General features: G+C 48.4%; 1 protein-coding gene across 1 annotated transcript; it reads right to left on the reverse strand.

The window, feature by feature from the left end:
• Positions 1–1890: 1890 nt before the first annotated feature.
• On the reverse strand, positions 1891–24333 carry LOC147106742 (ferritin light chain). The gene is made up of 3 exons (XM_086007819.1): positions 23541–24333; positions 6132–6278; positions 1891–4356 (listed from the first exon to the last, which is right to left on the reverse strand). Exons 1-3 carry the CDS (start codon positions 23712–23714, stop codon positions 4057–4059), a joined length of 621 nt encoding a protein of 206 aa, XP_085863945.1. The 5' UTR covers positions 23715–24333; the 3' UTR covers positions 1891–4056.
• Positions 24334–25410: the final 1077 nt, after the last annotated feature.

A 25410-nucleotide genomic window follows, 5' to 3' on the forward strand; every position in this document is an offset into this window, starting at 1 on the left:
TTTCCGAAAGCCAGGATTTAATGGCCTATTTAAATATAAATGTTTGTCTTTCATTGTGCTGCTTTAATGAAAATATTATTTCGTTGTCAAATTAAAACCTTTCCTCTGTATAGGGTTGACTGCCTGCGCCCGCCATCCCTCCCTAATCTATAGCTGTGTCGGTGTTTCTCGGGACCCTGTGCGCTTGTGTACCGCTCAGTTTGACCAAACGTTACCCTTTCTGTGGAAGAGTTGTAATGAGAGCGTTTCTATTATTTTTCATAGAATCCAATTCTGCTTTTAGTGACGGGCTGTTCCGATACTGACTTGTTACTGGTTTTCACACCTTTTTGGATTTTACTTGAAGGTGAACATTTTACGGAAAACTAGGGGAGGGACAGTGGCCAAACTTGGGAACTGATGTGGGATAATAACCAAGAACGGGTGCTCGGACCTGGGACCCGGCAGCTGGTTAGTACTAGAGAGTGCGGGCAAGGCAACAGTACTTGGAGATACTGATTGAAAGCCTCATCCACCCCTCTGTCACCTCCAGACTCGGTAACTCCAGTGCTCTCCTATCCACTTGCCTCCATCAACTTCAGCTCATCCTAAAGTCTGCTCCCCATATCCGACCCATTCCCCTTCATTGGCTGGGTGTCCAACTCCTCACATTTTAAATGTTCATCTTTGTGTTTTAATCCATTCATTTCGTCGCCACTCTCTGTAACCACCTTCAACTCTCTGTCCCTCTGTGCATCCTCTTTCTTCACCCGACCAGTGGTGGTGCTTTCCGCTGCCCCACTCTCCAAGATTCCTTCAACTCCATCTTCCTCTTCAAAACCCTCCTGGCCAATATGTAGCCCTCAGCCAACATCACAAAAACAGATTATCTGGTCATTATCACGTTGCTGTTTGTGGGAGCTTGCTGTGCGCAAATTGGCTGCGGCGTTTCCCACATTACAAGTGACTACACTTCAAAAGTACTTCATTGACTGTAAAGGGCTTTGAGACGTCTGGTGGTCGTGAAAGGCGCCATATAAATGCAAGTCTTTCTTTCCTCCAAATTCACCCTTTCCACAAAGTTTTTGGTCACTCCTAATCTCTCCTTCGGCTTGGCGTCCAATTTTCTCTGCGCCCATGCAAATGACGTTTCTCTAAAGTTAAATACGCAATATAAATGCTTGTTATTATTACCATGATTCTGGCAATGGCACTATACCCGAGAATATCAGCTAGATTTTGAGACTGGGACAGTGTCCCAGAATGCCAGGTTAAAGTGGGAGTTTTGCGGATTCCGCTTTCTCTTCCTGACATTTTGCATTGCACGCGGTCTTTTCCGTGTCTAGCTCCGATACGTTTTACTCCTTTCCAAACGTCAAGCGAAGAGCTTCGACTTCCGGAAATAACGGAGCGCTTACCCTCTGTGCAACCTCCTCCCGCCAGAAGCGGCCACTTTCTGCTCAACTGCAACACGCCCGGCCTTTTCGAGTCTGCGTCCTCCGGTCAGTTAAAGTGACCTGTACAGCACGTCTGAGAAATATCTGTCAGGCCCACTGGTTCAAAGCGCTGGGACTCGAGTGCGCGATGGAGATATTAGTTATAATTGTGGAGGTAGTTTACAAGCCTGGCTAAAAAACTTCACTGAATTGTAACCGACGTATCCATTCACCGCTAATAATGCGAATAGTGTGTGTTGAGGGGAATTGTATTTATTGTATCAAGGCTGAGGTAGACAGCCGTGACATTTTTATGAAAACAAACTCTGCGGGCCTGAATGTTAACTGAATGCGGGTTAAAGATATGCGAGGTGAAGGTGCGGCCTCCTGTGTGGCATCTATTTTAGAACACAAGCAGCGCGCTCTTTTCCTCAGACTCTTTATTGGATTCCGGACACAAGCAGCGAAACAGGTGCACGGTGTATAATCTACTTTATTGTAAAACAGTGAGATGAATTGCACCAGTATAAAAGCATATAAACCTGCATGGAGCAACTTACAAACCCAATGCATCTCTACCTGGCATATCGGCATTGAACACTTGACAGGATGTAAGCGAGATAGCAGAGGGACAGGCTGATCCACCAGTTCCACAATACAGCCTACAGAACCAATTGTAAACCACTCCTATAATTGAGTGTTAAGCAAGACAGTGAAAATACCATTTGTATGAAAAATATTTAGGAAATAGCTTTCAAAAATCTCGGATTTAAGAATAAATTTATACTGCGATAGAAAATTTCAACTTCAAAGGTTATAAAACAATACTTTAATTTTAGTTTTTTTTAATATTTGAAGTGTCGAATGAATAACATTGTAAGGGCGCCCTCACTTGTAATTACTGCCGCTGGGATGCCAAGAGAAGGCAGACAAGAGTTTAAGAGGGATTACCGACCTAATGATAGCGGCCCCGCGGGGAGGCTGCAGGAACACTGTCCCCTACTGGCGACTTGGGAAGAGAGTGTCAGGATCCGAACCTCGTCAAAGTTTCTCACTACAGGGAATGGGAACTAATTGTAGACCTAATCATCTGAGTTGGCAGAAAGTGAGGATGTGTCGAGAGCGCACTTACAGAATAAAGGAGAGTATTACCCGGGACATCCCCTTAGATTTAGAAAATGATTTCACACCTACTGCCCGCTTCCCAGTAAGCTACCTCACTTGATGGGGATGCGGAGTCTCCATCTGCAGATTACGTTGAACAAAACCTCTTTTTTTAGTGCAGGACCCCGCTAAGAACCACAACATAATTACTGCAGTGGGACATCTCAAATCAATTCAGTACTGCACCGCTTTACCGAGCGCAGGAAAGTGCAGATAGGAAACTCGTTTATCAAAGAAGACGCTGCCATCGCATTGAATAGCCGTTTAACATTGATCTATCGTCAACTTGTTCTAATCAACAGTAGTCGCAAAAATAAAAAGCTGAGTTTTTGAACTTAAGTACAAGCATAAAATCTGTCTAAAACTAAGACGCGACATAAGTGTAGTGAAAGATTGGCCCACGGGAGAGAACATACTGTAGCACCGAATACAGCACGCATATAGGCTGGCGGGTCTTGGTCACTTTCGGTTGCCTAATTGTAAGGACTACGAGCGACAAAAGCTTGTAGATGCTACACATTTTATAATAGTCTTGGTTGTTTAGTTGTGTGTAGTTGCACTTTTGTGTTGTATTTGAACAAGAATCTCGAAATAAAGGGACTGTTCCATGATACGTGGTTTCACTGGGATCACCCACGTTGCACACGGAGAGAAAGGCGTCCTTTTAAAACCCGGCAAAGAATATCCGTTTAGTCAGTTAGATTTGAGAAAACAATAAAATTCCCGTTTTAGGAGATGGACCAGGCCCCGATTTTAACTCCTGGTGGATTCCCCGCTCAGGCCTGAGTTAAAATTACAGTGCGGTCTCAATGATGTCATTGGGCTGCAACATGTACATGCAAGGAAGGACCCTGTTGGCTCCAGGCACCTGTCCTCGCTGCCTGCTCAGGAGGGCAGGTTCATATTGCAGATGTTGCGATCATGGCGGCTTTCGGACAGGTAGGAGCCAGGACGATTTTAACTGCCCAACCGCCAGATTTCTGCTGAGTAGGGTTAAAATTGCCCCCTCTCTCTCACTATGGGTCCATATTTGAATCAAAATCATGTTCTCACCTCCAGTTGTTCTTTACCTTTAATACTAAAGAAGACAGTTGGAGACTTTGTACCTAGATACTCTTTGTAAGAGGGCCCCGTTCCTGACAACCTTTCTCATGCTGTTGTTTGGGGAGATTGGACATGGCTCCAATGTTGGAGCTTCTTCCAAACGAAAGTGCAGTTTACATGGGGCCCTACTGGAGTGTGTAACACTTACTGATAACGACCTTCATTCACTGTGATTTATCTATTTTCATAAATTTAAAAATAAATCTCATGGAACAGGATTGAGGTTCAATTTTTTTTTTTTTTAAAAAGGAAACATTTAAATCATTCACCTAGAAAAGGGGTGAATCATTTCCTAAAGGAGTGAACTCGATGCATTGCAGATAGAAAAGTTGTGATCTTTGGCTTATAGAAAGTAATAGAAAGGATGACCAGCTCAGGCAAGAGGCTTCTCCAACTCTTCCTGCAGCCGGTCAATGAGGTATTCCCCAAAGCTGACTTGCCCTTCGTCTGTACAACCCAGCCGGCTGGCGTTGGTGATCAAGTCGCCGGCCACTTTGATTTGCCGGATTTTGGGGACGAGTAGACGTTTCCTGATGAAGCTGGCGGTATGAGGGTCCGTGCAGCTTTTGCTCAGCGCACAGAGTTCTTCCAAGAAGGTCGCTACGGTTTTCCACTGGTGGAGTGTCAGCTCCAGCGCCTGGCAAATGTTCTGCACCGACTCAGTTCTGGGTTTCTGCAAGGGAACAAAAATTTCAAGTGACGAAGACTAATTGCGGGGGGGGGGGGGGGGTGGGCGGTGTGTGTCTCCCACTTGTCCACCCTAACCTCGGCAGAAAACTGACGAAACCTCTGGAAGTTCCAGGTTTTCCGCCGATGTTACGGCAGACCATCAGGAGAATCCAAGAAGACATTTACATTACAAGAATCATTTGGATGTCTCTGCCTGTGTGTCTGTACTTTCTGGTAACTATTAGGGAGCTGGCATCTGAATACTGTATTAAAACAGTGATTATACTTAGAAAGTACTTCATTGGCTGTGATGCGCTTTGGGACGTCAGGAGGATGTGCTATATAAATGCAAGTTCTTTCTTTACCGCATCCCACCTAACAGCGGACTACATGGATATTAATAGAACCCAATTGCTTAATGTGTCATTGTTCCCATCTCCCATTCAAAAGCAAATCCTAAAGCACGTATGTTAACAACCACCACATTTTACAATAGTCAACTGGAATCTCTGATGGGTTTAAGGCCTTGTAATTACTCCCATGAACCTGCTATTTTAATAAGACACTGACATTGTGCAAAAGTAGTTTTTTGTCGTGTTTTGTGATCATCATTTATCCTGGGCACAGGTCTATTCTCAGACCAACAACTCCCCATTCCCCGTAACTATGGCTATGGTCTTGCTTCAATTGTCAACTTCATGTTGCCTCATCTTTTAAAAAACTTCAGTTCTACTGTTGGTCCAGGCAACGTCCCTGCACTCTTGTTCATATGTAAGGCCTGTCGTTTAGATATTCAAATCGCTGCTGGACTGGACTCTAATTTGATTAAGATGGAGTAGCTATGGTTACAGATGAAACAATAAGAATTATTGGTATTTTAATACTGGATGTCGATGGCACAGCATCGCCCCATAAATCTGAAGTAGTTACATCTCTCATTAGCAAGCTGAGCTGTCACAGCGCATGGGAGTCACAGTTCATCATCTGGGCAGGGGGAAGAAACAAAGAAAGAGACTATTTGAGCTTGGTTCCTAGTTTGACATCCTCCGAACCTTTTGGACTGCTGGTTTGTAATTCAGTATTGGTAAATAACTTGGTAAAATAACCATCATAGCGGCCCTTAACGCACATTAAAAACTGAAGTTTCCGTGCGTTTATCGCATTTATGGTTCCAACCACTCCCGTAGAACCCAAGGGTCCTCTCTGTATATACCCTGATCAAATAAACCAGCAGTTCCAGATGGGTTTCAGAACCACAACATTTTCCTCCTCGCCCCCCCCCCTTATTTGTGCCATTTATTGCCCTATTTGAGCTAATGGCCAACAACCAGATCTTTTCTTGCCTCTTCCTACGACAAGTTCACTGAGATGACAATTCATGAGCAAAAAACATAATTCATTGATCTCTATACTCAAGGAAAAGCAATTTGCCTAAATCAACTTATTTCAAAAAGAATACTTTATGCCGATTTAGAACAAGTAAAGGTAACAATCTACCGTCAGCTAACGGTTCCTTGAGTGACCTAAGATTTGTTGCACATCGTTCCAGGGCTATTAAAGGTTTTCCACTTACACATAACACTGGGCAGGATGATACTGTGATAATGGTATGTATCAGAATTAAAAAGTCACATTACATATTGGCCAATGGATTACTCTTTTTGAGCTGTAACCGCTTTAGGATAAACACACACCTCTCTACATGACCTGCTATGGTACGGTCAGATAAACCCGCCTGCTGCTGGCTCACTGCTGCGGTGGCCGAACACTTGCCAATACCTGAATGTCCTTGGCGCAGTAGTGACCCCCTCGCTCCTTCTGGTAGTCGATCAAGGTTTCCGCGTTCTTCTCCTCCTCTTCAGCTGTTTTCCGGAAATAGCCAGCAACTCTGGGCAGAGCAACGTCATCTTGTTCGAAAATCTCCACCTGACAAAAAGGGGGAAACATCAAGCAGATATAGTGAGCGACGGCCAGCAGACTGATCACCAGCTAGAGCCCAAATCTGGGCCCCAGGAGCGAGGAAACCCCTGGTGCCGTTATTACACCCACAGCGTTATTTTATGTTACATTAACAGAACAATGTATGGAGAAAACAAAACAGTTGCCGATATAAAAGTTTAGTTCCAAAAACAAAGGACAGCACTCGTTCTTTATGATAATCTCTTGGGGGTTATGAATATGGAATGCATAATATGAGAGAAAAACGCCAAAGGACGAGGGGTTTAGGAGTGAGGGCTGGATGGTCTTGTCTTTGCGTGCCTCCTTCCCCATGGCCCTATAGCGGCTTAATGGAATATTAAATTACTCGCATGGTTACTATTTCAGTGCCGCTCTATTAGATCCGAGGGTCCAATGCCAATCGCTGCTGGGATTTTTACCCCCACAAATGTTATAATTAAGTCCAGAGTGAAAGACAACGGAGCGGAAAATTTACTGTGCCTTTTAGCTGTTTATTCAGTTAGGGCGGATCTTAAAACTTGTTCTTACGTGTATGTAAGGTATTTTTGTACTATAGGGCATTCCGATTTTATTGCAGTATTTCCCAATGACCCAGTTACTAACTTGATGTATACACACGGATCTGTGTCTGGCACTTTAGGAAGGGGAGGGCACTGGGTAAACAGTTTGTTAACTTTTATTTTTTGTTCACGATTGAAGATGCAGCATTTAGTAATTGTGTGATTGTTCCCAGATTGAAAGCTTGCGAGTCTTTTGGAGAATTCAACGGCCATCCTAATTGCAGCAGTGGCTTAAGTTGAATACTTTTTTTGTGAATGAAGCACTGAAGTGACCAGGACTGGCAGACAGCTGTGCAGAAATGAACAATGAGGAATTGTTAATGTTGCACTGTCTGTCTGGAGCCTGCAGTCAGTGGACAGGACAAGGGGAAATGGTTCTTAGTGTGTAGCTGATCTCCCCAGACCCCAAGAAATAGGAGCAAAAAAATGAGGGACTAGCAGCCTAGAAATAGTATTTACTTGGTTCCACTCTTACCTATTCAATCGTAGCCAGAGCATCTCCAATAATGACACAGTTACCTTGAGTCCTCCAAGGATCTATTCTTGGTCCCCTCATTATCATCTAAATGCTGCCCCTTCACATATATGCTGATGACGCCCAAATGCAATAATGGGCTTCCAGCAACCACAACCATTTTCTTGTGTTTTAACTATGACACAAGCCACTGGACCCACGTTGACTGTAGTTCTCCCTTGGTGCTATACTCAACCTTGATGCTGAGGACAGCTGCTCGCTTCTCCTCTGGCATTCAGCTCTTCTGTCCACATCTGGATCAAGGTTGTGATAAAGTTTGGTTCCCTGGTAGAAAGCTAACTGAGCATTAGTGAGCAAGTTCTTGGGGATTAGGTGCCATTTGATGCCACTATTCATGGCTCCTTTCATTACTTTGCTGATGATTGGGAGGTGGCTGACAGGGCTGTAATAAGCTGATTTGATTTATTCTGTATTTTTGTGGATGAGACCAACCTAGACAATTTTCCATATAGTCAGGCAGATGCCAGTGTCAAAGGTGCACTGGAACAGCTTGACTGGAAAGGCAGTTAGTTCTGGTATACAGGTCTTGAGCACTGCAGCTGGGATGCTTCCTCTGTGGGTATATTTGAACATTGGCCTTAAAGTGACATACCACTTTATACATGCTGCTTAGAAGCTAAATATCACTAATGTCCTTTAGGGAAGGAAATCTGCCGTCCTTACCTGGTCTGGCCTATATGTGGCTCCAGACCCACAGCAATGTGGTTGACTCTTAACTGCCCTCTGAAATGGCCTAGCAAGCCACTCAGTTGTAACAAACCGCTACGAAACACAAGAAGAATAAAACCGGACGGACCACCTGGCATCAACCTCGGCACCAGCTACGGATATGATAACAGCACACCCAGCCCAGTCGATCCTGCAAAGTCCTCCTCACCAACATCTGGGGACTTGTGCCAAAATTGGGCGAGCTGTCCCACAGACTAGTCAAGCAACAGCCTGACACAGTCATACTCACAGAATCATACCTTTCAGCCAATGGCCCAAACTCCTCCATCACCATCCTTGGGTATGTCATGTCCCACTGGCAGAATAGACCCACCGGAGGTGGCGGCACAGTTGTATACAGTCGGGAAGGAGTGGCCCTGGGAGTCCTCAACATTGACTCCGGACCCCATGAAGTCTCATGGCTTCAGGTCAAGCATGGGCAAGGAAACCTCCTGCTGATTACCACCTCCCGCCCTCCCTCAGCTGATGAATCAGTACTCCTCCATGTTGAGCACCACTTGGAAGAAGTACTGATGGTAGCAAGGGCACAGAGTGTACTCTGGGTGGGGGACTTCAATGTCCATCACCAAGAGTGATTCAGTAGCACCATTACTGACCGAGCTAGCCGAGTCCTGAAGGACATAGCTGCCAATCTGGGCCTGCGACAGGTGGTGAGAGAACCAACACGAGGGAAAAACCTACTTGACCTCATCCTCACCAATTTACCTGTCGCAGATACATCTGTCCATGACAATATCGTTACCAGTCATTGTGGAGACAAAGTCCCATCAGCAGCAGCAGAACTGTATTCCACTACAATCTGTAACCTCATGGCCCGGCATATCCCTCACTCTACCATTACCATCAAGCCAGGGGACCAACCCTGGTTCAATAAGGAATGTAGAAGAGCAAGCCAGGAGCAGCACCAGACATACCTAAAAATGAGGTGCCAACCTGGGGAAGCTGCAACACAGAGGACTACATGCATGTTAAAAAGCAGAAGCAGCATGCTATAGACAGGGCTAAGTGATCTCACAATCAATGAATCAGATCAAATCTCTGCAGTCCTGCCACATCCAGTCATGAATGGTGGTGGACCATTAAACAACTAACGGGTGGAGGCGGCTCCATGAATATCCCCATCCTCAATGATGGTGGAGCCTAGCACGTGAGTGCAAAAGACAAGGCTGAAGCGTTTGCAATCATCTTCAGCCAGATGCGCCGAGTGGATGATCCACATCGGCCTCCTCCTGAGGTCCCCACCATCATAGAAGCCAGTCTTCAGCCAATTCGATTCATTCCACGTGATATCAAGAAACGGCTGAGTATACTGGATACAGCAAAGGCTATGGGCCCCGACAACATCCCGGCTGTCGTGCTGAAGACTTGTGCATCAGAAGTAGCCACGCCTCTAGCCAAGCTGTTCCAGTACAGCTACAACACTGGCATCTATCTGACAATGTGGAAAACTGTCCAGGTATGTCCTGTCCACAAAAAAGCAGGACAAATCCAATCCATCAGTGTGGTAAACCACTGTTTGTATTCCACTGTGTACATGCCTGGACATGCCTCGGCTGACTCCTCCCACAAGTCCTAGTATAAAGGTGACTGCTCCCCAGCCCCTTTGTATTCTGGACCGGTCGACCACTCGAGGCAGACCTTCATTCTTTTGTTAATAAAAGCCTTTAGTTACTCTCTTAACTCTCAGTCTTTTATGAGTAATTGATAGCGCATCAATTTTATTAACAAAATTTTTATAATGGAGAAGATCCTCACACCAGCATGCCTGGACTTAGATCATCGGGAGGCGGACTCATCCACCAAGTTTACTCACTGGCTTAAGTGTTTCGAAAAATTCCTGACCGCCTCCGCAGCAATCAAATCGGACGAGGACAAACTGGATGTCCTGACCTCCAAAGTGAACCACCGAGTGTACTCGGTCATCCAAGACGCGACCTCATACGTGGACGCTATCAAGCTCCTCAAGGACCAGTACACGTGCCCAGTGAACGAAGTGTACGCCAGGCACCTTCTGGGGAGTCGTAAACAACAACCTGGGGAATCGACCGTGGAATACCTTCAGGCACTGTCTGTGCTTGGCCAGGCCTGTGGTTGTAAGGATGTAAAGGCCGCCGTGTACACACAGGAACTTATCCGGGACGCTTTTGTAGCGGGCCACAGATCCAATTACACCCGACAGCGACTGTTCGAGCAGAGTGACCTCGACCTCAACAAGGCCTCTGAACTCGCACTATCACTGGATGCAGCCTACCGGGGCATGGATGCCTACTCCTCTGCACCGTGGACGCCGCGGGGAATGACAGCCTGGGACACGGTAGGACCGCCTCATAGCGCCGTGCCACCCCAGCCACACCCCAGCAACAGCCCAACTACCGCAGCAGTGTCCCAAGGCCAGACAGCAGTGCCCCAAGGCCAGAAATGCTACTTCTGTGGCCAGGCAAAACACCCCAGAGCGCGCTGCCCGGCGAAAAACGCGATCTGCTCGGGCTGCGGGAAGAAGGGACACTACGCTAACGTCTGCAGGGCCAAAGCCACCCCGAACCCCAGCAGCGCCGCGTGTGGGCCATGCGGGCCGCCATCTTGGGCCTCCCCGGCCATGTGCGAACCACCGGTACAGCAGCCATTTTGGACGCCTCCAGCCACATGGGGATCATGGACGCCGCCATCTTGGACGACAGCCGGAACGCAGCAGGCCCCCAACACCGCCTCATCTGATACCCGCAGCGACACACCGACCCCTACGCTGGCATCCGTTACACTGGACCAAGCGAGACCGCACCAGCTGGCCAGCTCCACAATGGACATTAAGGTAAATGGCCACGATACAATCTGCCTTTTTGACTCTGGGAGCACGGAGAGCTTCATCCACCCCGACACGGTGCGGCGTTGCTCTCTCCCAGTCCTGCCTGCGCACCAGCGGATTTCTATGGCCTCCGAGTCCCAGTCGGCGGACATCGGCGGCTACTGCGTAGTGACACTCGTAGTAGACGGGACCGTGTACGATCATTTTAAACTTCTGGTCCTGCCCGACCTCTGCGCTGCCGTCCTGCTGGGGTTAGATTTTCAGTGCCACCTTAAAAGTGTTACGATGGCGTACGGTGGACCCCTACCCCCACTCACAGTCCGCAGCCAGCAGCTCCCAAATTGCCCGCCGCGCACCAGGTGCAACCTCTCCACACTCAGAGTCACCCCCCCCCCCACTGTTTGCTAACCTCACCCCCGACTGTAAGCCCATCGCCACAAAGAGCAGGCGATACAGTGCCGGGGACAGGGTTTTCATTAAAACCGAAGTGGAGCGGCTCCTGAAGGAAGGGATTATTGAGGGCAGCACCAGCCCCTGGCGAGCCCAGGTTGTGGTCGTTAAGACCGGCGAGAAGCAGCGCCTGGTCATCGACTACAGCCAGACAATAAATCGCTACACCCTGCTGGACGCCTACCCACTCCCCCGCATAGCTGATATGGTCAACCAGATCGCGCAGTACCGCGTCTTCTCGACCATTGACCTGAAATCAGCGTACCACCAGCTCCCTATCTGCCCTGAGGACCGCCAGTATACTGCCTTTGAGGCAAACGGCCGCCTCTATCACTTCCTTAGGGTTCCCTTTGGCGTCACCAACGGGGTCTCCGTCTTCCAAAGGGAGATGGACCGGATGGTAGATCAAAATGCGTTGCAGGCCACTTTCCCATATCTGGACAATGTGACCATCTGCGGCCGTGACTTGCAGGACCATGACGCAAACCTCGAAAAATTCCTCCGCACCGCCCAACTCCTGAACCTGACATATAACAAGGAGAAGTGCATATTCCGCACAAACCGCCTCACCATCCTTGGCTGTGTTGTGGAACACGGAGTCATCGGCCCCGACCCCGACCGGATGCGTCCCCTTATGGAACTCCCACTGCCCCACTGCCTCAAGGCCCTGAAGAGGTGCCTAGGGTTTTTCTCCTATTATGCCCAGTGGGTCCCCTACTATGCGGACAAGGCCCATCCGCTGATCAAGTCCACCTCTTTTCCCTTGACGGCAGAGGCCCGCTTAGCCTTCCACCATATCAAGGAAGACATTGCCAAAGCCACCATGCACGCAGTGGACGAATCCATCCCCTTCCAGGTGGAAAGCGACGCGTCCGACTTTGCCCTGGCCGCTACCCTCAATCAGGCGGGGAGACCCGTGGCCTTCTTTTCACGAACCCTCCAAGGCCCGGAGACCAGACACTCCGCTGTTGAGAAGGAGGCCCAGGCGATTGTGGAGGCTGTGCGTCATTGGAGGCACTACCTGGCCGGAAAACGATTTACCCTGCTCACTGACCAACGTTCAGTTGCTTTCATGTTTAACAACAAGCAGAGGGGCAAAATCAAAAATGACAAGATCTTGAGGTGGAGAATCGAACTTTCCACCTACAATTACGAGATCTTGTACCGGCCCGGGAAGCTCAATGAACCCCCGGATGCGCTATCGCGTGGCACCTGCGCCAGCACGCAGATCGATGAACTGCGGGCCCTCCACAATGACCTCTGCCACCCGGGGGTCACCAGGTTCTTCCACTTCATCAAGGCCCGCAACCTGCCTTACTCTATTGAGGAGGTCAGGACCATGACCAGGAACTGCCAAGTCTGCGCTGAGTGCAAACCGCAATTTTATAGACCAGACAGGGCCCACCTGATAAAAGCCACTCGCCCCTTCGAGCGCCTGAGCGTTGATTTTAAAGGGCCTCTCCCCTCCTCCGACCGCAATGTGTACTTCCTCAATATTATTGATGAGTACTCCCGTTTCCCGTTCGCCATCCCCTGCCCGGACATGACCAGTGCCACGGTCATTAAATGTCTGAACGACCTCTTCACCCTGTTCGGTTTCCCCAGCTATATCCATAGCGACCGGGGCTCATCGTTTATGAGCGACGAACTCCGTCAGTACCTGCTAACTAGGGGTATTGCCACAAGCAGGACCACCAGTTACAACCCCCGGGGGAACGGACAGGTGGAAAGAGAAAATGCGACAGTTTGGAAGGCCGCCCTGCTAGCCTTAAAGTCTAGGGGCCTTCCAACCTCCCGCTGGCAGGATGTGCTCCCCGATGCGCTCCACTCTATTCGGTCACTGCTCTGCACTGCCACCAACGCCACCCCTCATGAGAAAATGTTTGTCTTCCCAAGGAAGTCCACATCGGGGACATCGCTACCGCCATGGCTGACGTCCCCAGGGCCGGTCCTACTGAGAAGGCACGTGAGGACCCATAAAACGGACCCCCTGGTCGAGAGGGTCGACCTCCTCCACGCCAACCCCCAGTATGCTTACATTGCATATCCGGACGGGCGGGAGGGCACAGTCTCCATAAGAGACCTTGCACCCTCGGGGGCCGCAGTAACCCACTACTACTCACTACCACCCCCCCCCCCGATCCGATATCCAGCCCCAGCAGACGGCAGGCCTGGGCCCAGCGACCCGCTCGACACCTACGAGGACGACACGCCTGTGCCACAGCCTACGCGGGACTCGACGCCGGAAGCTCCACTACCCCTGCCGTCGCCACGCCGATCACAGCGGCAGACAAGACCTCCAGAGAGACTCCAATACACTAACTTTTAATACACTTCACCCCGCCAGACTCAATTTTAAACAAGGGGTGAATGTGGTAAACCACTGTTTGTATTCCACTGTGTACATGCCTGGACATGCCTCGGCTGACTCCTCCCACAAGTCCTAGTATAAAGGTGACTGCTCCCCAGCCCCTTTGTACTCTGGACCGGTCGACCACTCGAGGCAGACCTTCATTCTTTTGTTAATAAAAGCCTTTAGTTACTCTCTTAACTCTCAGGGCTAGATTTTCAGTTGCTTGCGCCAGCAGTTAGCGCCTTAAGAGAAGTGATTTTCGGGCGCTATTCGTGTAGCGCCCGGGCGCAGCGCAGTTTGCGCCCCGCCCCAAATTAAGTTGCCCGTTAGCGCCGGCGCAAAGTTTAGCGGCCGCCCGGATGCGCGCGCAGAAAATGACGTCACATCCTCGTGCAACGCCCTTTGGCCGCCCCGAATCCAAACTTCAGTTGGACCGCCCCATTCTGCGGCTGGCGTCCAGAGCGTTTGTAAAATGGAACGCAACACACCCTGGGGAGCGCAAATTAAAGGGCACTCCTCCTGCACTATAAACGGCAGTCTGCATGTGTTGTGTGGAAGGATCCAGTGTGTTGTTGTGAACGGTGTATTTATGTTTACCACCACCACCACCACCACCACCACCACCACCTCCGAAAAAAACACATGCACCCTTCCCCTTTAAGAGATCACTGGCACCAGAGTGTCTGCCGTGCGCTGCGCCCGAGCTCGGGCGCTGCGCTCTGCACCGCCGGCTTAGCGCCTAAAGATAGTAGTGGAACGCCTCTTTTAGCGCTCCACCAACCTCTTAGGGCGAAGCCACTGAATTTCCGGCAACGGGGCGCTACTTTGGGGCGGGCGCTAACTTCGGGCGGGCGCTAAGGTTAGCGCCCCAAAACTGTCTATACTGAAAATCTAGCCCTCAGTCTTTTGAGTAATTGATAGCGCATCAATCAGTCTACTCTCAATCATCAGCAAAGTGATATAAGATGTCGTCGACAGTGCTATCAAGCGGCACTTACTCACCAATAACCTGCTCACTGATGCCCAGTTTGAGTTCCGCCAAGACCACTCGGCTCCAGACCTCATTACAGCCTTGGTCCAAACATGGACAAAGGAGCTGAATTCCAGAGGTGAGGTGAGAGTGACTGCCCTTGACTTCAAGGCAGCATTTGACCGAGTGTGGCATCAAGGAGCCCAAGTAAAACTAAAGTTAATGGGAATCGGGGGGGAAAACTCTCCACTGGCTGGAGTCATACCTAGCACAAAGGAAGATGGTTGTCGTGGTTGGAGGTCAATCATCACAGCTCCAGGACATCGCTACAGGAGTTACTCAGGGCAGTGTCCTAGGCTTCATCAATGACCTTCCCTCCAACATAAGGTCAGAAATGGGGATGTTCGCCGATGACTGCACAGTGCTCAGTGCCATTCACAACTCCTCAGATAATGAAGCAGTCCATGCCCGCATGCAACAACACCTGGACGACATTCAGGCTTGGGCTGATAAGTGGCAGATAACGTTCGTGCCACACAAGTGCCAGGCAATGACTATCTCCAACAAGCGAGAGTCTAACCACCGCCATTAGACATTTAATGGCATTACCATCGCCAAATCCCCCACCAACAACATCCTGGGGGGTCACCATTGACCAGAAACTTAACTGGACCAGCCACATAAATACTGTGGCAACAAGAGCAGGTCAGAGGCTAGGTATTCTGCAGCAAGTGTCTCACCTCCTGACTCCCAAAAGCCTTTCCACTATTTACAAGGTACAAGTAAGGAGTGTGATGGAATACTCTCCACTTGCCTGGATGAGTGCAGCTCCAACAACACTCAAGAAGCTCGGCATCATCCAGGACAAAGGAACCTGCTTGATTGGCACCCAATCCACCACCTTAAACATTCACTCCCTCCACCACCAGCATACCGTGGCTGCAGTGTGTACCATCTACAAGATGCACTGCAGCAACTCGCCGAGGCTTCTTCGGCAGCATCTCCCAAACCCGTGACCTCTACCACCTAGAAGGGCAAGGGCAGCAGGTGCATGGGAACACCACCACCTCCAAGTTCCCCTCCAAGTCACACACCATCCTGACTTGGAAGTATATCGTCATTCCTTCATCATCGCTGGGTCAAAATCCTGGAACGTCCTCCCTTCACCACATGGACTGCAGCAGTTCAAGGCGGCGGCTCACCACCACCTTCTCAAGGGCAATTAGGGATGGGCAATAAATGCTGGCCTTGCCAGCAACAACCAGATCCCATGAACGAATAAATTAAAAAAAAAAATATGGGGCAGGATTTTGATTGGGCTGTGGAGTCGGGATTGGAGGCGTGCGGGGTATTAAAATCCCGAAATCAGGGGTCCCAACCGCATCCCGCACCCAAACCCGCCTCCATGCCAGTTTCAAAGGAGGCGGGTACCCGCCCTGCACTGGGACCCGCCTACCCGAGGCAGGAAGGGATTAGTGCCAATTAACTGCCTGTTAACAGGTAGTTAACAGGCAGTTTTTAGCCTAATCCCTATTTTTAAGGTTGAAGTGTGGGATTCCCGATGACTCCAAACCACGACAAGTTAGAGGAGGCGGGCCATTGGGTTGAAGGACTTGGAGGGGTCGAGATGTCGGTGTTCAGGTGAGTGATGGGTGCAAAGGTAAGTGTGTTTGGTGTGTCTAAAGTGATTAAATAAGTTTTACATACCTTTTCAGCCTTCCTTCCTTTAGGTCTCAGGAGTCCCTCATCTCACCGTCACAGAAAGCAGAATGGCCACGAACTGTCAAAAGTGACAGCCTGCAGCTTTCTCTGCAGGAGAGAATTCTAACTGAGTCTGTGGAGGAGGACTCATGTTTCATGTTAGAAGTAAGACTGTCAGTGTTTGACAGCTTCAAACAGCTGTGAAACGCTGATACTTCATCTGTCAAAAGTTCTTGACAGATGAAATTTCAGTCTGTGACGTCACCTGTTGCTGGGTGGCCCTTAATTGGCCTGCTGAGCCCACTGGCTCATCAAGTTAAAATCGTGTGGATTGGCCGCATCTCGATGGAGGCAGGACTACAACCCCGAAAGTTGTAATCCCACCTCCAACCCGACTCCTGAATGAAAATCCTGCCCATGGTCTCCTCCACATTTTCTAACAGCAATGGCACAGGAGATCTGCTCGTTACAGAAAACGAGAAAGACTTGTATTTATACAGCATCCTTCTACATTTCTCAGAAACATTTCAAAACTCTTCATGCACGATAATTATTTTGAAATGCGGTGACTGCTGTTATGTAAGCAAGTGCAGCAGCCATTTTGCACATGGTCTCACAAACAACACTGAGGAAAATGACCAAGTAATCTGTTTCTGGTGGTGTTGATTGAGGGAGGAATGTTGTCCAGGAGAACTCTTCTCTTTGAATTGTACCCTGGGATCTTTAATTCTAACCTGAACCACCAGAGCAGTAAGACAAGATCTTGGTTTAACATCTCACCTAAAGAATGACATTTCTAACAATAATAACAGCACAAATTGCATTTTTAAATGTAGAAACTATCCCAAGGCACTTTGCAGAGAATAAAATAAATAAAGCAATAAACATAGAGCCATGGAGATATGAGTTAATTGAAAAGTTGGTTGAAAAGATTTTTTTTTAAAAAGGTAGAAAGAAATGGAGAGAAGGTTTAGGAAGGGCACTCCAGATAGCAGGACTGAGATGGCTGAAGTATGGCACCAATGGTAGGGCAAAGGAAAGACAGGCTGATAAAGGTTAGAGTCCAAGAGTAGAAAGGTGCAGGAGCAAATTTAAGGCTGGAGGAGATTGCAGAGATTGGGTGGGGTGATTGATGCTGCAGAGGGATTTGAAGACAAGAACAGGGATTTTAACGTCTATACATTTGGGGTACAGGGAGCCAATGTATGTAAGCAAGGACTGGGTTGAAAACTGGGCCATAGTGCAGGACGGGATACAGGCCTTATCCAGCCCCTCGAGCCTTCCTGACCATTCCCACCTTACCCTCGACCCCAGCTCCAACCTTGCAACACTATAGCTTCTTTCCTAACTCCACCCCAACTCTCACCAGACTCAGTTCTTCCACAAAGCTCCTGTTGCCCTGACTCCCCTCCTAACTCAGGTGACCATTTATTTACCCCTCCTTGACCCAACAGCTCCTGCCAAAGCTCTTGATCTCATCCTCCTTCCTGGATCCTTGCATAAGTTCAGCTTGATGGCGTGTATAATTTTGTGTTCTTCTCAATCTTGAGCTGAGTTTCAAACCTTACATTCAGTCTGACCAGATTGCTTGCTTCTACCTCTGAAATGTTGCCCGTCTCTATTCTACCACCCCCCCATTTCTGCTGAAACCCTCATCCCTGTTTTTATTACTTTTTTATTCAACTTTTCCAATAATCTCCTCAATGGGCCTCACAAGCTCTACACTCCATAAACTCCAACTCATCCAAAATTCTACTACCCGCAACCTATCCCAGATGAAGTTCTGCTCACCAACTGGTCCTGTCCTTGCCGAGCCCCATTGGCTCCCATCCCCGAGTGCATCAACTTCAAAATCCTCACCGATGCCTACACATCCCTCTGTATCCGTGTTCCTTCCTTCAGTCCTACCTCCCTGTTTGTGTTCTCTGCTCTTTCGACTCTGGTTTAATCTGTTTTCCCCTCCCTTCGCTGTACATCGGTGGAAAACCTTCAGTCATCTGCCACCATGCTCTCTCCTTCAATTTGTCGCCTTGTGACATCTCTCCGCCCTCCTTCAAAATCTCCTTAAAACCTGCCTATTTGACAATGCCTTTTCCCACTTCTCCAATCTCCCTTCTACTCCTGCTCATGTCTGATTCCAATTGTGAAGAAACAGAGGTTCTGCTAAGTTAAAAGATGCAATATAAACGTTGCTGTAAGTTCAGATAACAGTGGGAATCTGTCAATTATGGTAACAACACTGTTCGTCAGGTCTCCTGTGGAAGAATCGGCAATATGGAGTGTTACTTTTTAATTCACAATTGACATAATGGTATTGAGTTTAGAAGTGGCATAGAAACTAAAAGTCTTAGCTGAAAACCTGAAGTACTAATAGTTCTTGATAGCCAGACTTACTTTTCACTTTTTTTCCCGCCCATTCTGAAGGTGCTACTGCTTGTTATGGTGCAGTTCGATGGACTCAGCAGACCTCCAGTATCCAACACAGGTGGCTATTCATTGTTTGTTGAGACAGTGACAGTCCACACACTATTCAACTAGCCTAATCTCACTTACATTCGAGGTCCAGAGATACGAGATCTTTCCAGCTAGCATACCAAGATAAGGGTCAGAAGCTGGTTAAATTCCCCTTCTCTCAGGGGTGCGAAGGCCTTTTGTGATGCTGCAACTAATGTCCTTGTTCAGATCAGATAATTCAACACAGAAGAAAAATCAAACCTGCAGGTCTTCTGCTATGTATATTTTGGTATTAAATTGTCCATTGCCTTTACCAATTAGGACCTAAGAGGAGCATCTTGAAATGCTTTTAGACTGCTGTTCCACTACTTTTCATGTAGATGGTAACTAGTTTCAGGTGTACATCGATACAAGATGACAGCATAAATCAGGACTCATGCTGGCAATCTCCAGTAATTAGTCACACACCACTCGTACTGTGTACTGAGTGTAGTATAACTCCCAGGGTCTGCCTGGGCACTTTTTAAACTCTGGGTAAGCCATTTAGTGTTCCGAGAGAAGTGATGCTCCCATTTGCTCTGTAACATTAAAAATGAGCAAATCTCCTCATGACTGAGCAGCGTGTGATGCATACTGAGGCAGTGTAACTTAGGTCTACCAACTAACTATTGCAATGTGCATCTATCAGTTTCCGAATGGTATCTGTAGTATAACAGCAGCCTTTAATGAACTATGAACATTTTCACAGTTAATACCTATGCACTTCCCAGGGAAAATCATTAAACACAGAACATTTACTGTAGGACTCAGAGGCAGGCTCTTTATGTTTGACTAATCCTCAGATCAGCTCCTCTCACATGCACAACAGTTGGTGTGGTGCAGTATATTTTCAAAAACAAATAGTGGCCAATCCTGTATTGCTAATCTGGGACGCTCCAGCACACAAATTATGTAATTGCTCCTTTTTCAAACCACTTCCATTTATTTCCAATTCAGTGCACTTCTACCGCCCAAAAAAACTGTCTTTGCTTTACAGTAAATACAGCTCATCAGTGACTGAAGTTGGGGTCAAAGTATACAGTGAGCTCTAGTGCTTCTGTGTTGTATTACAACCCAATTCTGAATGGAAGCAATCACAGAACTAATGAATGAAAGATGGTAATGACACTGCAGTTTGCTGAGACTTGGGTATCTTTATACTGCAGCTAAGTCCGAGACTGGTCACTACAGTATAGGTTGGAGCTAAGCAGTACCTTGTTTATATTGTCTGGCTCCCCCCTGACTCTTATTTGAATTTCCTTTACTGGGAGAGAGCTCTGTGCATGTAAATGTTTTGAGACGACAGGTGGGAGTGTCCACTCTCTAAAATACTGCATAGATTTATAAAGTTCCCAGGAAGCTCAAAGGACCCCTTGGGCATTTAGTAAGCCCTTGTTTTTGCAGTGAAGCTATACCTCATGCGGTGTCAAACCATTCTGCAGGGAGTCTCATACCACTCTCCTCTGGAGTCAATAGTACTAAAATTGCAGGATAAATGCATCATTAACCTACAAGTATTATAAAAATCTATTTTGGGGAAGGGCCATTTTATTGCTGACCCTAGAGGCATCCTCAATACTGTACACAGCACACACCTTGTTCATTGTTAATTCATTTTGGTTTAAAATGTAACTTGTTTTATGTAACACACTGAATTGAAAAGAAAGGTTCACATTTTTATGTCCCCGGAAGAGTCCGCGGTTCAGAAAAATGGGCTTAGTGGCAGGAGGCAGAGGGTGATGGTCAAAGGTTGTTTTTGTGACTAGAAGCCTGTGTCCAGTGGTGTACCGCAGGGATTGGTGCTGGGTCCTTTGCTGTTTGTAGTGTACATTAATGATTTAGATATGAATGTAGGAGGTATGATCAGTAAGTTCGCAGGTGGCACAAAAATTGGTGGAGTGGTAAATAGCGAGGAGGGAAGCCTCAGGCTACAGGGCGATATAGACGGGTCGGTCAGATGGGCAGAACAGTGGCAAATGGAATTTAACCCTGAAAAGTGTGAGGTGATGCAGTTTGGGAGGACTAACAAGGCAAGGGAATACACAATGAATGGTAGGACCCTAGGAAGGACAGAGGATCAGAGGGACCTTGGTGTGCATGTACATAGATCCCTGAAGGCAGCAGGACAGGTAGATAAGGTGGTTAAAAAGGCATATGGGATACTTGCCTTCATTAGCCGAGGCATAGAATATAAGAGCAGGGAGGTTATGATGGAGCTGTACAAAACGCTAGTTAGGCCACAGCTGGAATACTGTGTGCAGTTCTGGTCGTCACACTATAGGAAGGATGTGATTGCATTGGAGAGGGTGCAGAGGAGATTCACCAGGATGTTACTTGGGCTGGAGCGCTTCAGCTATGAAGAGAGACTGGACAGGCTGAGGTTGTTTTCCTTAGAGCAGAGAAGGCTGAGGGTGGACCTGATTGAGGTGTACAAAATTATGAGGGGAATAGATAGGGTAGATAGAAAGGAACTTTTCCCCTTAGTAGAGGGGCCAATAACCAGGGGGTATAGTTTCAAGGTAAGGGGCAGGAGGTTTAGAGGGGATTTGAGGAAAATCTTTTTCACCCAGAGGGTGGTTGGAATCTGGAACTCACTACCTGAAAGGGTGGTAGAGGCAGGAACCCTCACAACATTCAAGAAGCATTTAGATGAGCACTTGAAATGCCATAGCATACAAGGCTACGGACCAAGTGCTGGAAAATGGGATAAGAATAGATAGGGCTTGCTGGCTGGTGTGGACATGATGGGCCGAAGGGCCTCTTTCTGTGCTGTATAAATCTATGACTCTAAAGCTCGCCCCGTATAGAGTCTTTGTTTTTTTAAACGTGAATGTACAGAAACCCTGGGAGTGAGATTCTCGGCCCAATTCCTGCACGGTTTGAGCTCAGGTTCGGATTCCAGGAGCCGGTTCAACGGAGGCAACGATGCTGGCCCCGCCTTCCCACAATGCAGCGCAGTGGAGAAAAGGCCCCATCGACAGCTTGGGCTGCACTGCACTCTGGGAGCTTAAGTCACCTGACCCCGTGTTTCAGCCAACAGTGACTGGCTGGAGGGCAGAACCTTTAAAATGTGCGGGAGAAGCCAAGGGCATGGTGAGAACTGGTGGGTGAATGGATTTACTTCATCTCAGAGATCAGTATGGTGTATCTTTTTTTTTTACTGAATAAGGGAAGCTCTAAAGTCTCCCACCAGGAAGAGGATTCTGAAACCTTCTGAGACACACCTTACCTGGAAAATCTCAGTCTGTTTGGAACAGATTTTAAAATTGAGAAATGAAAAGTTAGGGTATTTAGGGACGAGTATAGATGGTACAGATTGCTAGAACACACGCAAGATTCGAGATTCAGTGTAAAGTGAAAATGGAGTTGTCTCTATGTATATTCCACTAGCAGAAGCAACAAAGTCGAAACGCACCCTGGCTACTTTGCTGTGCTCCCACCCTATGTGACCCGGATTCGGTTTAGAATATATGGTCACCCTAATCTATTGCCCCCTATCTCACAGGGATGACCCCAGTTACATTGACTAAAGTAGAAGCTTAATCCACTGGTCAGTACTTAAGGCCCAGTCCGTGGGGAGGGAACAGACACCACCCACCGTCCCCACCCCCATTCTCCAGTACAAGAGCCAATCTGGGGGTAGGGAGCAGACACCACCCAGCCCCCCTTCCCTCTCCACCCCAGTACAAGACCCAGTCTGGGGGTGGGGAGCAGACACCACCCACCCCCCTCCCCTCCTTCCCTCTCTACCCCAGTACAAGACCCAGTCTGGGGGATGGAGCAGACACCACCCACCCCTTCCCTCTCCACCCCAGTACAAGACCCAGCCTGGGGGTAGGGAGCAGACACCACCCACCCCAGTACAAGACCCAGCCTGGGGGTAGGGAGCCGACACCACCCACCCCAGTACAAGACCCAGCCTGGGGGTAGGGAGCAGACACCACCCACCCCAGTACAAGACCCAGCCTGGGGGTAGGGAGCAGACGCCACCCACCCCAGTACAAGACCCAGCCTGGGGGTAGGGAGCAGACGCCACCCACCCCAGTACAAGACCCAGCCTGGGGGTAGGGAGCAGACGCCACCCACCCCAGTACAAGACCCAGCCTGGGGGTAGGGAGCAGACACCACCCACCCCAGTACAAGACCCAGCTTGGGGGTAGGGAGCCGACACCACCCACCCTAGTACAAGACCCAGCCTGGGGGTAGGGAGCAGACACCACCCACCCCAGTACAAGACCCAGCCTGGGGGTAGGGAGCAGACACCACTCACCCCAGTACAAGACCCAGCCTGGGGGTAGGGAGCAGACACCACCCACCCCAGTACAAGACCCAGCCTGGGGGTAGGGAGCAGACACCACCCACCCCAGTACAAGACCCAGCCTGGGGGTAGGGAGCAGACACCACTCACCCTAGTACAAGACCCGATCTGGGGGTGGGGAGCAGACACCACCCACCCACCCTTCCCTCTCCACCCCAGTACAAGACCCAGTCTGGGGGATGGAGCAGACACCTCTTCACCCCCTCCCCAGTGCTGAGGGGAGCCCAGTTTGTCCGTCTGGCTCCGAACCACTTCCCCTTCCCTCCCGGCCAGCCCCAGCCTCCCGCCGGCAGACGCGCGCAATCCGGCCGCCTTACCAGAGCCTGAAAGCGGTAGGAGAGCTGGTAGAAGAGTGTGATGAGCCCGCACACCGCCTCCTCCACACTCGGCGGGTAGTTCTGCTTCACCTGGGTCCCGGGCGCCGGCTGATGCAAGGAGCAGATGGGCAGGCATGTTTTCTGCCGCTTCCCCTTCGGCTCTGCCATTTGCATCCAGAGAGAGAGAGGGAAATAATAATTTTAAAAAACTAATTGTAAAACGTGACAAGGGAGCTTGTTACGGCAGCAGAAGAACAGCTCCTTTCCTCTTCCAGTTCAAACCGAGCCTCATCCGGATAAGGAGACCGCAAGGGTCAGAAAGCTTAAAGGTGGAAGCGATCACAAGTCTGGCATGAAATAGATTGCGACTGACGGGCACCTTGTTAGGGAGGGAGGGAGGGGATTGCTACTTTGAAGGTGATCACACATTTCTCACCATTTGGCAAAATTGTTGCTTAATCTGCATTGAGTCATCAACATAATAAGTAACTGGTCCACTGAACACATCCACACAGATTGTACAGGACAGCCCTGATTAAAAGAAACCTGACTTGACAGATAAAACAACGCAAATCTACAACACCCTTCTAAGACAGCTTGCGCTTATCAGTTGAAAAGAAATGTACCCGCCCTTGAACTCTTGATTTAAAGCTACTCTGTCACATCTCTGTCACAATCAGTAGATTATTGCAGTAAAACGTTCACGGAAGGTTGTCAGTAGATGGGCAAAACTCCAGCAACTGTTGGTTTTAATCCTAATTGCAAGACTTCCTGTTGTTTTTTTTTTACCAACTTCCTTTCCTTTCATTTCCTCTTCCCCTTTTCCCACCCCATCTCTTGTGGGCATTGGGCCCTGCTAATTCGCTCAGTGAGTGCTGCTGTCCAAGTAGCTACTCTTCACATGTGATCCTCCTGTCGGTGTTGGCAGGCTAATCAACACTGAAGGGGGCATGTCAGTTGAACTCAGTCTGTCCTCACCTGATGTTCCAAATTGTAGCCTGCTGTAGATACCTTCTTAGGCTCAGTGGTGCCTGTGGCTCATGTAAGGAGTTTAAACGTCTTTCTTTTACGGGGATTATTCATGCTGTCCTACGCTTACTTGTACAACAGCGTAACCCAAAGATGTAACACTAGCGATCTAGACCGGGTATTTGTGTCTTTTGCATGTGTATTTGTTCAATCTCTCTGAAGGCACACCAAGCGAATACTTGGTGAGATGAGGATTGATATGTTCACTTAGTTCAATCAATGCAATGTGTCTACGTGTAACAAAATAACATAATCAACATACCATGCTTCCCCACATCAGTGGGTCATCTTACTTGATTTAAAATGGAATAACTATGAATTCTGGCTTATAGCCCAGGGCAGCACTTTCTCTTCCGACAGTCTCTTTTTTTCTGTGCCTACCTTTTCTGGGGCCTCTCTCTGCACAGAGAGGGATCAAAGAGTTTTCCAACATACTAGATGTGGTTTATTTTGATTATCCAATGAGCGAACAAATCACTTATTGTTTAGTCTTTGGGGAAAACAAAGTCCATTTAGTGTACAAACCACCTTTTCATCTAGGAACCTTTTTTTTAACTTTTGCTTTTAAAAAAAAATTAACTCATATTTTCAAATCTTTTCTGTGGGAAAAGTGGTATCTGACAACCAAGCTTTTCTAGCAAGGGTCACTGGAGAGCCATCAAGAGTGAGAACTGTGCAGAATTTTTCCCTCCTTTGCTCAGGACGCTGAAGATAATTCTAGCACCTCTATTGCCTTTCTTATATGGAGATAAAGTAATTCAGCGCAGACAGGGGATTGATACTTGGGACCATCTGGCCTGTTTTCTGCAGCTCAAGATCTATTTCTCAAAACGTTTCTTGT

The sequence above is a fragment of the Somniosus microcephalus genome, chromosome 15, assembly GCF_052327205.1.
Source record: "Somniosus microcephalus isolate GS21.2 chromosome 15, FLI_Smic_1.0, whole genome shotgun sequence".
Taxonomy (NCBI): domain Eukaryota; kingdom Metazoa; phylum Chordata; class Chondrichthyes; order Squaliformes; family Somniosidae; genus Somniosus; species Somniosus microcephalus.

Coding starts and splice junctions, on each gene's coding strand:
- LOC147106742 (XM_086007819.1), bottom strand. CDS start 23,714: ATGCAAATGGCAGAGCCGAAGGGGAAGCGGCAGAAAACATGCCTGCCC. Junction 6,279..23,540: donor CCTACCGCTTTCAGGCTCTG/GTAAGGCGGCCG, acceptor CCTTTTTGTCAG/GTGGAGATTTTCGAACAAGA. Junction 4,357..6,131: donor ACTGCGCCAAGGACATTCAG/GTATTGGCAAGT, acceptor GTTCCCTTGCAG/AAACCCAGAACTGAGTCGGT.